Consider the following 14,089-nt stretch of genomic DNA (forward strand, 5'->3'; position numbering starts at 1 on the left):
AAGGGACCATCCTCCTACAAGGGAAGGGACCATCGTCCTACAAGGGAAGGGACCATCCTCCTACAAGGGAAGAGACCATCGTCCTACAAGGGAAGGGACCATCGTCCTACAAGGGAAGGGACCATCGTCCTACAAGGGAAGGGACCGTCGTCCTACAAGGGAAGGGACCATCGTCCTACAAGGGAAGGGACCATCCTCCTACAAGGGAAGAGACCATCGTCCTACAAGGGAAGGGACCGTCGTCCTACAAGGGAAGGGACCATCCTCCTACAAGGGAAGGGACCATCGTCCTACAAGAGAAGGGACCATCATCCTACAAGGGAAGGGACCATCCTCCTACAAGGGAAGAGACCATCGTCCTACAAGGGAAGAGACCATCGTCCTACAAGGGAAGGGACCATCCTCCTACAAGGGAAGAGACCATCGTCCTACAAGGGAAGGGACCATCGTCCTACAAGGGAAGGGACCATCCTCCTACAAGGGAAGAGACCATCGTCCTACAAGGGAAGGGACCGTCGTCCTACAAGGGAAGGGACCATCCTCCTACAAGGGAAGGGACCATCGTCCTACAAGGGAAGGGACCATCCTCCTACAAGGGCTGAGCCTCTCAAAACCCCAAAGGAAAGGGTGGGGTTGCAATTTATTTAAAAAGTCAATTAACACAAAGGTAATGTGAAAGGGTTGGTTAATTAGATGCTGTTTGTGTAATTTCCTTTAGATAAAATAGGAAACAGGTGAGAAGCAACACCCAAGGAATTAAAAACACCGAGGAAATCTGGACTATGATAGCTCATTACTTGACTAATCATTGTTAGCAATTTTTAGTTTAAAAAAAATTAATTTAAGGAGGGCTTTATGTAAAGATATAGGAGTGCTTATCACTATTTGTAAGCTTTCTCTGGGGACAAGGTCAACATTTAAAAAAGAAAGAGCATCGATATGAACGCAGGCTAACTCCACACATTAATATATAAATTTTATGTATTAATAATTTAGATAGTAAATGTTAATATATAAATAAATGTGTAAAATAATAACTGCATTCAGGGACTGTGTCACACCTCACCGATGGGATTTAATATTCACTCCGGTGAATATTCACCCATTATCAGCTCTGTGTGTTATTACTGGAAGTCTCCGCTGGCGTGAAGACAACTTTATTTAATTGTTTCATTAATAATCTTCCCAGACAGCCATTTGGAGGCTGCTATGAGGCAGGCTTTTGTGTTAGGTTTTTGGTTTCAGTTGCTGGTTTCTCTGCCATCCTACCCTGGTAGACTTGCCTGCAAAGAAGTGACATTGATATTGAAGCACTGTTGGATGCTCTCAGATGACAAATCTGTTAGGGAGGGTGAAAAAAGGGCTGCTGGACTATATAAGGGGGAAAAGGGGAGAGTATGTTTTCTGAAAAATGAAACATAAGGATAATTTTATTATGCCATTGATAAATAAATACTGTATAAACAAATGGATGGTCTCTGTTGTCCTCTTCGCCTGTACAGCGTGAGCCCATCGCCAGTCCAAAAGCTTTTCTGTCAGACAGGCCCTGTCTTTAAACGGTGTCTGTGAAGTTCTATCTACATTCAGCTAAACGTTTCACACTAAAATCCCCCGCTGCCCATCCGTGCTGGGCAGGCAGCTGCCGGGCAGAGGAGCTGCTCAGCTGTCAGCTGGCCTCTCCCGGTTCCCAGGAAAACAAGCAAACAGCAAATACTCATCTGCTGGCCTCCGCTGGCCTGTTTGTAGAGATTTTGTATCATGTCCAACCCTGGGAAGATCTGGGTCTGTCCACTCCAGAGCAAGACTTCTAGCAGCACTTGTCATCCTCTGGATGATCTTCAGGGCCGAGTGCCATAATTCTTCAAATATCTGTGTTTCCCAGATGTTGCACGTGCATTTGGGCTGTGGTTTTATGTTTTATTTGATATGATCACACTACAGCCTGTCACAGGTCCTGGTCCCCTCCAGCTGTGCTCCTGCTCCCTTCCTCAGGTTGGATTCAACAAACTCATGGCTGTGGGGTGCTTCACATCAGATCAGACTCTTGATCCAGTGGAAACGTGGTCATCTTTCTCTCAGTGGATCTTTCTCTAACACACTCAGTCAGGAAATGAGATGTCTGGGCTGAATGAGATGCCCATCCTGAGAGGAGTTCAAAGTCTACACGGTCCACCTAGAGAAGAGCCCAAGCTCATCCAGTTGTGATGTTAACCCATCCCGAGCAACTCATTCTTCCCAAGTCTCTGTCTCAGTGGAGCAAGAAATGCTGGATTTATGAGGGCAGAAAGGCAGAGATCAATGGAAGGGGGGATCTCTTGATTTTGTAATTTATCTTGAAGTCTACTGGGTAAAAATCCCAGGAGATTCAGGTTTCATGACTTTCCCAAGACCACTGGCTAAACCCGTGGCAATACTGTGAGCAGGAGGATGCTGGCTTTTTCCCTCCTCTGCTCGACAGCTTCATATTTGTGCTCCTTGAGACTAAAATGCATAATGTAGGGAGAGCATTGCAGATGATGCAGGGAAATGTTTAAATCCAAACCTAAAATCTGTTTCCAATTAGGTCACAGGAAAAAAAAAAAAAAAATCCATAGAAACATTTCTGTTTAGATTTGTTTTCTGACATCACCTAAGCTCGCTGCCAAAATGCCTGAATATCTTTTTGTGTTTCAGATTTTACTGTTTGTTTAGGTTATTTTTTACACACCTATGCAGGAATGCTTTGAAAATGAATTTTTTTTTTTCTTTAGAAGTGTGTTTCAAACAAATACTTTAAAGCAGTGACATAAGGGTTTGCTTAAACTCACCCCATGTTACACTCATTGTCATTTATCACTCTTCAGAGGGCTCACCAGCATCATTGGAAAGGCTCCTAGGGACTAACCAGGCACTGGCAAAACTGTAGAAAAGTGATTAATTTCTCTTAACATTTGTGACCCTCTGTGGTTTTGGGTGTTTTGTTTTGTTTTCTTTCGTCTTGTCTCATCACAAACGGATTATCTGGTGCAGCAGCTGGGTGAAGGGCTGGAGGAGAGCCGTGTACCAGCTTACCGTTACAAGAGATGAATCAGGCTGTTGCCTCTAGTTATTGCACCTCAAGAAATCAAACACCCACGTACAGTAAGGCAAAACAGAAGGATTCCTTTATAGCCTCCTGGGCACCAAGTAAATGCTGGTTGATGGGGCTTTATAAGGCTCACAAGAACTGATGCAATACAGGTGTTATGCCAGTGCCAGCTATGACATACGTGCCTTTTCTAGGAGCTTTGATTCACTGTACAAGAACAAGATTACCATAAGGTAATAAGATAACATCATAGGATGCTACCATAAGGTAATGGTAACATCACAGGATGGATATCCGAACTGCTGAAGGACCAGAACAAGCTTTCCTACAAACTGAATGTGATTATCAAGTATTTTCAGTCTGTCCTTGCCCTCAGACAGGCAAACTGACAGCAACCCAAACCTTCATCACCATTTGTCCAGCACACTTCAATGGCCAGTATAAAAGGTAACAGGAGCAGTGAAATCTGAGATAGCCTCACAGGTTGGATGGCCAAGGAGGGTCGGGCATCACCTCTGACCTGCCCCGGAGCAGAGGCCCCACGGTGCTGTGCCCTGGATGCTGCAGGGTCAGGAAGGTAGCATGGAACAGCCCTGAGTTTTAAAGACTTTGCGTAACAATGTTCCACAACCCCTCACAGGCGGCTCTGAAGACTTCTTGCTGAGTGTAACCTCCAGCTGCTGGATTCCACAGTCCTCTTTTGTCTCTCAGAGCAGCCCTGCCTGTTAGAAAGATGCTCAGTACAGCAGTACTTGTAAGCTCAACATTCTCCCTGTGCTTCCTTCAGATGGGTTGTTTTGGAAGAATGGCCGCCTGAGTTCCCATGTGGAATTTCTAAGACTGGAAGTGAAAAAAACTTACCAGGCTTCAGGAGACCAGGGCTCTTCTGCAGGACAGCCAGAGGTATGGCTGGTCACAGGCAGGGTACACACCTCATCTGTCACAGCAGGAGGTGGCACCTGTGTCTCAGCAGAACTCCTCCGGTCCTAAGTCATGTATGCCTCTTGTCACACCCCTGCGCTGGTGGCAAATGGATGAATTCAGGGCTTTGACACACGAGCGAGCTATTTTGGTGATCTTTTGTGTACATTGTATGCTTCAGAAGGCTGGAACTGGTTACAGGCTTTTAAGCCAAGATATGAAAATGCCAGTTTGGTGAGCGGAAAGTCAGGAATATTCTGGGTGTGATCAAACTGCTTTTTTTAGAAAACGTATCTCAGGTCAAAAAGAGACTTGCCTTTTGCAGCCATAGCACCCCACTGCTGTGCTTCCAGCTGTCTTAGCACGTGCTATTAATCCCTTTGAATGGTTTCTATCAGTTATTAACCATTGTAAGCCAGCTATGCATGAAATCTTAAAATTAATCATAGCTGCAGTTGTAGTCATCTTGAAATACAGAACTCAAAGCTACAAACTTAGAGCTCTAAGTACAAATGTTTTAAAATGTGATTCTGAATAAATGGAAATCAGCATATCAGTTTTGGAAAAAATTTATAACAGGTTCACTGTCCTGAATGCGTGCTCACGGTTTAATTTTTTTTTTCTGCGACAATCTTGCCCAGGTCTTTGGTATCCACAAACTACCCTGCTGCAGCAGTTGACTAAAGAGAGCAACCACGCTGTTCACAAAACACTTCTTCCAGCTGAGACGTGCACCAGTCACAAGACATCATCCCCACTAGGAAGAACTGCATCAGTACATCAGCACAGGGCTCTGGTCAGTACTGCAGTTCAGAGCAATTATTATGCAATTGTCCTCTGTACAGGGAACAAAATAGACATTAAATAGGGATTGTGTTTAGTTTTATTTTGTATGAAATCTCATGCTGCATTTAAAGCTGGTGAATCTAATCTTCACCCTCAGTCAGTTTGCAGATGACACCAAGTTGGGTGGGAGTGTTGATCTGCTCGAGGGTAGGGAGGCTCTGCAGAGAGACCTGGACAGGCTGGAGCGATGGGCTGAGGCCAACTGGAGGAGCTTCAATAAGGCCAAATGCCGGGTGTGCCCTTGGGCCACAACAACCCCCAGCAGAGCTACAGGCTTGGGGAGGAGTGGCTGGAGAGCTGCCAGTCAGAGAGGGACCTGGGGGGGTTGATTGACAGCCGGCTGAACAGGAGCCAGCAGTGTGCCCAGGTGGCCAAGAAGGCCAATGGCATCCTGGCTTGTGTCAGCACTAGTGTGGCCAGGAGGGACAGGGAAGGGATCTTACCCCTGTACTCGGCACTGGTGAGGCCGCACCTCGATTACTGTGTTCAGTTTTGGGCCCCTCACTCCAAAAAGGCCATTGAATGACTCGAGCGTGTCCAGAGAAGGGCAACGGAGCTGGTGCAGGGTCTGGAGCACAGGTCTGATGGGGAGCGGCTGAGGGAACTGGGGGGGTTTAGTCTGGAGAAGAGGAGGCTGAGGGGAGACCTCATGGCCCTCTACAACTCCCTGAAAGGAGGGTGCAGAGAGGGGGGATGAGTCTCTTGAGCCAAGTAACAAGCGATAGGACAAGAGGGAATGGCCTCAAGTTGCGCCAGGGAAGGTTTAGACTGGATATTAGGAAGCATTTCTTTCCAGAACACATAGTCAGGCGTTGGAATGGGCTGCCCAGGGCAGGGGGGGAGTCCCCATCCCTGGAGGGGTTGAAGAGGCGGGTTGACCCAGCGCTGAGGGATCTGGTGGAGTTGGGAACTGTCAGCGCTGGGTTGATGGTTGGACTGGATGATCTTCAAGGTCCCTTCCAACCGAGATGATTCTGTGATTCTGTAATCCTTGCTTTTTTATTTTTTTTATGTTTCTCTGCGTCTTCCTGCTTCTATCTTCCCCTGTGTTCTTACGCTTCTGTCGCAGTTGTTATATTAACAAAAAGTGGGGATGATTCCTGTATAATATTTTATCTGAAACCATGCCATGCTGGGAAGACAGTAATTTAGTTAATTGAATTCCCTCTAAAATGGTACCTAATCAATATTCCAGCATAGTGCTGGCAACACAGAGCTGGAAATGAAGTATTGCATTCATGGTCAAACCAATATCTCAGGGCACTGACTGCAAGGATTTGAAATTCTAGTCCCAGGTTTAGATTTATATGTCTGAAAAAGCGCCTGACGCACCAGGATACAAGCTGCTCTCTGAATCTTGTCTGAACATGATTTACAGCCTTGTCTGTGTATTTTGGAAATCGTTGTCCGTCAGACTAGCAATGAAATGGAAAAGTACTGAGGAAGGCAGCGCAGGTACAGCTCAGTAGGGAAGATGTTTTGCCTGGCCTGAAACCAAGGACCTGCACTGTACCAGCACAACCCACTCCATGGAAGGATGCTCATGGGGGGAGCAGTTTTTTGGAACAGCAACATCTGTGAGCTCTTCCTGGTGCTCCTCCACAGGGACAGAAGGGGTAAGACCTTGCTGAGCTTATTGTCATCCACTGTCTTGCTCTTCTAGGAATGAATTTATGTCCCTGAGAAACAGTGATCAGTCATTATCAGTATCTCTGGTCAAACCACTCATCCCAGAGAAAAATGACCTCTCAGAGGAGCCAGATCCCTCACCCCAGGCACACAACTTGCTGTCAAAGTGTGAAGCACATCAGACATGACCCCAGATGATTTTTGAAACTCTCTAGAGAAATGACCCTGCGGGCAGAGAACACATTTTACAGCTCAATTCATCATAACCACTCAGCTGAGCCTTCTGGACTGCACGTCTCACTGGCGAGCTGGGACATCAGCCTGTAAGAGAGTCTGGGTTTGTCCAAAATGCTGGAGCAGGTGAGTGTTTGTGGTGGCAGGGTTGGGGACGAGCTCTGGCGTGCCCCTCCGCTGTGGGAGTGGGGCCGGAGAGTGGCCAAGGGGAAGAAACAAATGGGAAGGAGAAAAAAGCTTCACGTCTGGGGCTTGGATCAATGCAAACAACATAAATACTGGCTGAGATACCTTCCGCCTGCGAGGGAATTACACACTGGCTGCAAAATGTCTTTCTTGAGCTGGTGTGGAGCCAACCTCGGAGCAAATGCTTGGCCAGAGCAAATTCATTAGCACAGGGGAAATGGTTGCAAGCCCTTTTGTTTGGGCTGTGTCACTTCTCATCACAGAAAGTAGTTCTGCAATTAATATTTTAAGGTCTCAGCAGCCTGGGGCACCACTTCAAGCTTCACTGGGAAAACAACCGGAGTTGCTGGTCCTGTGTAAGTCCCTTCAGGTTATGGTCTTCTCGAGGGCTGAGCACTCCAACTTGGCCTCTCCTCGTCAGTCCTGTGCTCCAGCGCCAGCTGTTTCCACTGTCCACATTTGTCATGAAGACTGATATTTAAAGGCTGTATTCTTTGCACTTACTTCCCTGCAAGGCCATGTCTCCACCTGTCTTTGACCATGCACAGGGGCTGTGTGATGTATCTGTAATGCAGCTCACAGCCACCGTGCTTTGGGTGCTTTTTTCTAAAAGGATTTTCACACCCTCCTGCAAGGATGAACAGGGCGAGCCTTGTACACACATACACAGCCAACAGCTCCCCAGGAAATCACTACACTGGTATTTAGAAAGATTTCCACTTTTGGTGAAGACCCAAATCAATGTCTTGTTGTTCCCAGGAAGCTGTTCCCATCACTTCAGGGGAAGTGACTTCTTTTCTGGTTGTTCTTAGGCACTTTGCAGCCATTAGGCCCTGTTGGGTCTTTACTGACACTAATTCTCCTGGGCCTGGTTTGGCAGGACCAAGATAACAGACTGGGTGGTGCCAACCAGCCTGGCTAGAGTGGTCTGGCCATTGCTAGCCTCACCACCCAGCCCCGTCCCCATGCAGGGAACGGCATGTGCTGGAGCTGCCTCCTTGGGAACAAGGATAAGATTGGAGGGGGAAAGTCCCGTGTAAGCTGTGGAGTAAGCAGTGGAGAAGATGAAGAGGAGCTGGAGCAGGTAAGAAGCACTTTTAGGCTGGGTGGTTTGGCAGTGCATGGGAACTGCTAGCCACTGCATGACCTCTGCCATGGCTTCACAGGCTGCAAAGAAGCTGATTCAGTTCAGGGTTCAGCACAGGGAGCAGAAGCTGGCTGCTGCGTTGCCGTGCCTGAGCAGTGGCAGCTCAGCTCCCCCTGCTTCTAGATGAATTTACAGAGGTGACGCCAAGAGAGGAGCCATCCACCCTCCTTACAGACTCACAGGCAGTGGGCGTTCAGCAGCTGCTACGTGGACAGCTGAGCTGCTGAGGTCCCCAGCCTCAGAGGCAGAGGTGGGGTGAGCAGCTGGGGGAGGAACGACTGCTGCTCCTGAACGCTGTGCTCTGGGGCTGGCCGCAGGGATGCCAGAGCTGCTGCTCTTGCCACATGCAAGCTTAAAACCAGGCAGAAATCCCCTTCCAGTCTTGGTTTCCCAGTATCAAAAGCATGACAGCACCCACAACTCCCTTTCAGAGCTGCCCCAACACAGGTACACCCCCTTTGCTCCACCACCAGGCCCTGACAGAGCCACGTACAGGCAGGCGATGAGTCCCACAAGGCCTGTCCTGCTCACCTCTTCACAGAATGTTCCTCCTTCGCAAAGCCTCCAAGTCTGCACAAGGATGGGGCCGTGGATGGCGCCTCCACAGACCGCGAGGCAATGCAGGACAGCCTTGCCCTGCAAATTTTGCACCTCATTTTTGCAGCTGGGCAAAGGGTTAAGGCTCCCCAGCAACAGCTTTTGGAAGGAGGAACATTGGATCTCAGAAAGAGCATTCAGGGGCACAGACAGCCATGAACTCCCTCTGACCTGCTCAAAGGAGGTCTAATATCCCTGCAGCCCTCACCCCAGGAGACACTTATTGGTAGACCCTCACTGGGAGTGAGGCTGAAACCAACCCAGAAGACAATCTCTTCCTTCTCCTGTGTTTTAAATAGCAGGTGGTTGGGATGCAGAAGGTGCAGTGCTGAGCCTGCCCAAGCACCAGGAGTGCCCCCAGCACATCCCTCGTGGGGTGGGCAGTGCCAGCACCACAGCTGAGGCACCTGCAAAATAACCCCTGTGGGTTATTTAGGGAGCCCAGCTCCAAAGAGATGACCATGGTGGTAGGTATGGAGCTGGAAAGCTTGGCACTGCCACCCAGGCAACGCTGCAGCAGGCTCTGCCTGTGCCTGGGATCAGCCTCGTGCACCCGAACACCCACCGGAGCGGCGATCCCATCCCGGAGCTGCCGTCCCACCCTGGAGCCCAGCCTGTTCCCAGGGATCGTTACCAGGAGCTCATGTGTTTGGTTGCAAACAGAGCAGGAGCGGGAGCCAGGCGCTCGTGTTTGTGTGCCTGCGGTTGCTCAGGCAACTCGGGGCCAGCCAGGAGCTGCCAAAACCACCCGAGGCCGAGCCCACAGCACGGGGCTGCCCTGGGGTGGCATGGCCAGCCAGGCCTCCCGCTGCCCGCCTGGTGAGCGGGCGAAGGAGCTCTCACTGCTCAGTCCTGCTGAACACAACCAGACCGGGGGCATCAGTGCGGACGGGGTTTTATTGCAGAGCCGGGTTACAGCGCGGGTCTGCAGCATCCTTTGGTTTGGGCTTCACAAAGGCAGCGGGAGGCCGCTGGGGGTTCAGGTCGGAGCCCTTTGCTGATGGCCAGGCAACACCAAGGTCTCGGGGGGGTGCATCCTGGGGCTGGGCCGAAACGTCCCAGCAGCTCTGGCACTGATGGCACCGCAGGGTCTGAGCCTCCTGCCGTGCTGGGCAAGTGGCAAAGCCAGGCAGCCCCGTGGCAAGGGCACGAGTGGGGAGGGAAGGAGGTGGCTGTGGTGTAACGGGTGTAGGGTTAAGGCAGGTTTCTGGGAGGTCTGCAGGGAAGACGGGCTGTGGTCCCTGGTGGGACTGGCAGGGAGGGTGCCTCGAAAGCCAAGGCTGAGGTAGGGAAGGTCTGGGTGCCAGCGGGGCAGGGGAGCCCTGAGGAGCAGTGCTGTTAGTACAGTGGGTGCTGCTAGTGGCAGGGGGCTGGGGAGGACAGCACGGGGAGTGGGGGACAGGAGAGGCTGGGGGGGTCACAGCACAGAGCAGGGGAAAACACAGACATAGCGCTGGGGCAGAGCACACGGCCCGGTGACTTTCCCAATCACATCAGCGCTGGGCGAACGACATCCCGCCAGCCTGGGGCTGGCCCCAGCGCAGCCTCCCGGGCCCCACGTCATGCGGGCATGTCCCAAGGCTGACGTGAGCGCCGGCCCCGCAGCCGAGGCGCAGGGACCGGGGCGGTGGGTGCCACAGGCACCCGTCCCTACTTTTTCACTTTGGCGTCGTAGGTGCCCGCGTTCTTGTAGGCACTGACATAGCCGCTGGTGTCCACGATGTTCTCCCGCCCACTCTTGCCCTTGCCCTTGCCGCTCTCATCGAAGCGTTCCTTGTGGGAGCCCGTGTACTTGGAGGTGTCTGTCAGCCTCTCGACAGCCCCCACCGTCTTGGCTTTCTGCAGTGGGGACAGAGGACATGGGCGTCAAGAACATGCCCCATCCCCTTTGTCCCCTGCCCCATGCAAGCTCCTGACACCCGCTGAAGGCCCTGCCATGCCCCCTGTGACCACCAGACCTACGCAACCCCCAGCCCACCCAAGGCCATGGGGTCCCCCAGAAAGCATTTGCACTGTGGACAGAGCTCAGTTCTCCCCTCCCAATCATCCCTCCTGCTCCCAGCAGCCGAGGGACTCCTCACTCACCGTGACACCCACGTTAATGGGCTCCTTCCCTGCTACCAACTGGCAGATGGCTTCGTACGCCTCCTCTTTGCTCTTGTCCTTAAATCTCTTGGGGGCCAGCTCCTCCAGCGCCTTCTTGAACTCCTCATAGTTGATGACGCGGGCTGTCTTCCCTCTATAAGCACAAAACCCAGGCTGCCATCAGCACATCTTCAGGTTGGGCCTCCAAACGGGGCTGCAGCAGGATGAGCTGCATCAGGGAGACCCCAGCTTTGTCCTCCACCAGCTTCAGGCCCCTTGCCCACCTCCAAATGCAGCTACGCCCTGGGCAATCCCGTCTGAATGGGTTGGGCTGGGCACAGCCAGTGCTGAGCTCCGGGAGCTTTTCAGCCGCCAAAAACCCCACCCCTGCATGGAAATGTCCTGGGAGTTGGGTGCTGGTGGCAGGAGGGGACAAGCGTCCACTCCCACTGCTCCCAGCCTGCCTTGGATGCCCAGTGCCCTCTCTCCCCTAGCAGGCATGTCCTTCTCTGGCCAAATTCAGAAGAACTTCCACAGAGCATCTCTCCCACATCTCTCCTGGCCCTCATCTCCAGGGCAGCACAGCAATCCACCCTCCCATGCGCCAAAAACCCCCCAGTGCTCAGACCCTTCTGTCCTCACCAGGAATAAGGGGATGCCCGGACTGAGGGTGTGGAGGGAGCAGGTTCTCTACTCATCCTTGGTCCTGCACCACGTCCTCAGGGACCCCAAAAGCAGCCCCAGGTGCCTTCAACTCTTCAGCTCGCCCTATGGCCTCCAAGGACCAGCGTCCTTTCCAGGCTCAGGTGTGGGCTGGCCAGGCCCAGGGATGGGCTGTGCCACATCACATGGGGAACAACGCCTGCGCACCCTCCTCTGCTCCCTGCAGCACCTTCTTGCCAGACGGGAGCCTGGCAGAACTGGACAGGCCCACCCCAATGCCTGGGAGCACCAAAATCTGAGTCTCCCACCCCCCAGGTTTGGATTAATTCCTTATCAGGTCTTGCAGAAGCAGCCATACAAATTCTCTGAAGGCAGGACACGGCAGGGTGGCACCTGCTGCTCCATGCTGAGAGCAACACGGGAATGGACAGCCTGGGCATGCAGCTGGGTACCACACGTCCCTGGGCACCACCACACCCAGGCACCACCACTCTGCCCGCACCGCAAGGGCATCCCCACCCTCTGGGCAGCTGGAGGCCCCGAAAAGCCAAGTCACTTACTTCACCTTGGAGAAGACAATGTCCACGTCCGTGCTGGTGACGCTTTTGCCGTCGGTGACTTTGCAGTCTTTGCACAGCTTGGCCCAGTTCTTCCCGTTCATTTCTTGCCCCGTAGCCTTGGTGTCGCCATAGATGGCGAATTTGCGGAAACTCTCCTCCAGGGACGCCATCTCAGTGCTGCCGGCCATGGGGCTGCAGGATCGGGGGGCAGAGGGGCCCGTTACTGCCGGCGGAGCTCAGCCGGCTCTCCTCGCAGGTCTGCGAGGGCTGGCGAGGGCGGAGAGGTTGCAGCAGGAGCGGGGTGTCGGCAGAGCCTGCGGGCGTGGGGTGAGGGCTGGCGGTGGCCTCGGACAAGCCCCGAGGCCAACAGCCGAGATGTTTCTTGGGGGATGGAGGCTCCCGATTGAGAGCTGAGAGCAGCGAGGCTGTTGGCTCCAGGGCCGGATGAGGAGTGAGCGCATCAGCCTGTCCCCTCGGGAGCACTCTCCGGGAATGACGCAATGCGGCCGCCTTCCTCCTGCTTGCTGATCATGAGAAATGGCACCGCTGCCTGCCTCCAGACCCACCTCCCCCCTGCCCGCTGGCTCTGCCAGTGGCCGCACCCCAGCTCTGCGACCTGCCCCCCAGGGCTGGGCCGCACACGGTGCCCCGCAGCCAGCAGCGCTGGGGTGCCCAAGTGGCAGATAGGCCCCTGCACCCCCCCACAGCGCTGCGGCCGCGGCCCCACCCTGGCTCCCCGCCTGCCGTCGCCTCACCAGCCTCGCCCTGCCAGCTCAGCATCCCTCGCCACGCGCTCAGCACCCACAGCATCTCGGCCAGGACCGGGCGCAGCAGCACCCGGCTGTGGCTCCAGCACCCCGGGGTGCAGAGGGGGTACCTCGCCCGGTGCCCGGGGCAGGATGGGCCCCCCCCGGGGCCTTGGCGGGAGCGGGAGAGCGGACACGAAGGAGCAAGGGGGGGCTCGGCTGCTGCGCCGCCGGCCCGTGTGCTGCCCGGCGACCGTCGCTAGGGAGGAGCGGCGTTGCCTGGCGACCGTCGCTAGGGAGGAGCATCGGGGCGGGGAAGCCGCTGGTCCCCGCCTGTCCCCGCCCGGCCCGGGGCTCCCGCGGGACACCCGCCGCCGCCGGGCCCCGCAGCACGGAGCCGGGGCCCTCCCCGCCCGGGGGCCGCCGCCGCCGGCGGCTGGGGGATGCCGGGGCAGCGGCAGCCCCCGCCCGCCCCCCCCCCGGACACCGGCCCCGGGGACGGGCAGCGGCCGGAGCCGGGGGTCCGGGGGGTGCCGCTGCCGCCGCGCCCCGGGGCGAGGCGGGGACGGGGGGGTGTGGGGGGGTCCCGAGAGCCGCGGCCGCGTTCACTCACCTCCCGGCGCCGCGCTCTGAGGCGGGGGGGGCGGCCGCCGCCGCCTGTTTAAGGCGCCGCCATGGCGACGGGAGGGGCTCCGGGCCGCCCCCTCCCGCCTCCCCCGGCCGCGGCACGGCGGGGAGCGCCCTCGGGGCGGGGAGACGGAGCCCGGGCAGCCGTCCCGGACCACCTCTGGGGCGCCCTCCGCCACCCCACAAAGCCCCTCCGCCACCTCTTGAAGCCCCTCTACCACCCCACGAAGCCCCTCTGCCACCCCACGCGTCCCTACCGCCACCCCACGGGGACACACCATCACCCCACAAGGTCTTTCCTTCACCCCGCAAGGCCCCATCACCCCACGAGGTGTCTGCACCACCTTGCCACTGCAGGCTCCCCCCTGGCAGCCCCCCTGTCCCCTGCGCCAGCCAGCCAGCGTGCCCCTCCATAGAGGAACTGGCCCCTCTCTGTGGGTGACATCATGGACCAAAGGCCACTGCCCAGGCTGTGGCATGGACCGAAGGCCACTGCCAACCACCCCTGGCATGCTGGGCACCGCAGCGAGTGCCCGTCCCCTCTGCACAGCCCAGTGGGACACCCTTGGAGCAACCCTGGCGGCAACCAGCCACATGCCAGCGCTGCCCATCGTGGCTGCTGGCTTCCCTCACCCAGAGCCCGACCACACTGGGGCTGCTGGCGGGTGCTGCAGGCTGAAACAGCACCCAAATATTGTGGTTGCCATGGAGTCCTGACACAACCCACATCACTTACTCACGGCCCCACCTCAGCTGTTTGCCCAGGGCCCGCTCTGACCTC

General features: G+C 55.0%; 1 protein-coding gene across 2 annotated transcripts; it reads right to left on the reverse strand.

Annotated features, from left to right (window-relative positions):
• Nucleotides 1-9,506: 9,506 nt before the first annotated feature.
• On the reverse strand, nucleotides 9,507-13,379 carry TPPP3 (tubulin polymerization promoting protein family member 3). 2 transcript variants are annotated; one of them, XM_074839448.1, is made up of 4 exons: nucleotides 13,295-13,379; nucleotides 11,936-12,249; nucleotides 10,713-10,866; nucleotides 9,507-10,466 (listed from the first exon to the last, which is right to left on the reverse strand). In XM_074839448.1, the coding sequence occupies exons 2-4, from the start codon at nucleotides 12,121-12,123 to the stop codon at nucleotides 10,278-10,280; spliced, it is 531 nt and encodes a 176-aa protein (XP_074695549.1). In that variant the 5' UTR covers nucleotides 12,124-12,249; nucleotides 13,295-13,379; the 3' UTR covers nucleotides 9,507-10,277. The 2 variants fall into 2 exon arrangements, with proteins under 2 accessions (XP_074695549.1, XP_074695550.1); XM_074839449.1 differs by having other exon boundaries at nucleotides 11,936-12,127; nucleotides 13,295-13,363.
• Between the last annotated feature and the right edge of the window lie 710 nt (nucleotides 13,380-14,089).

This window comes from Strix aluco, chromosome 14 (genome assembly GCF_031877795.1).
Source record: "Strix aluco isolate bStrAlu1 chromosome 14, bStrAlu1.hap1, whole genome shotgun sequence".
NCBI lineage: Eukaryota > Metazoa > Chordata > Aves > Strigiformes > Strigidae > Strix > Strix aluco.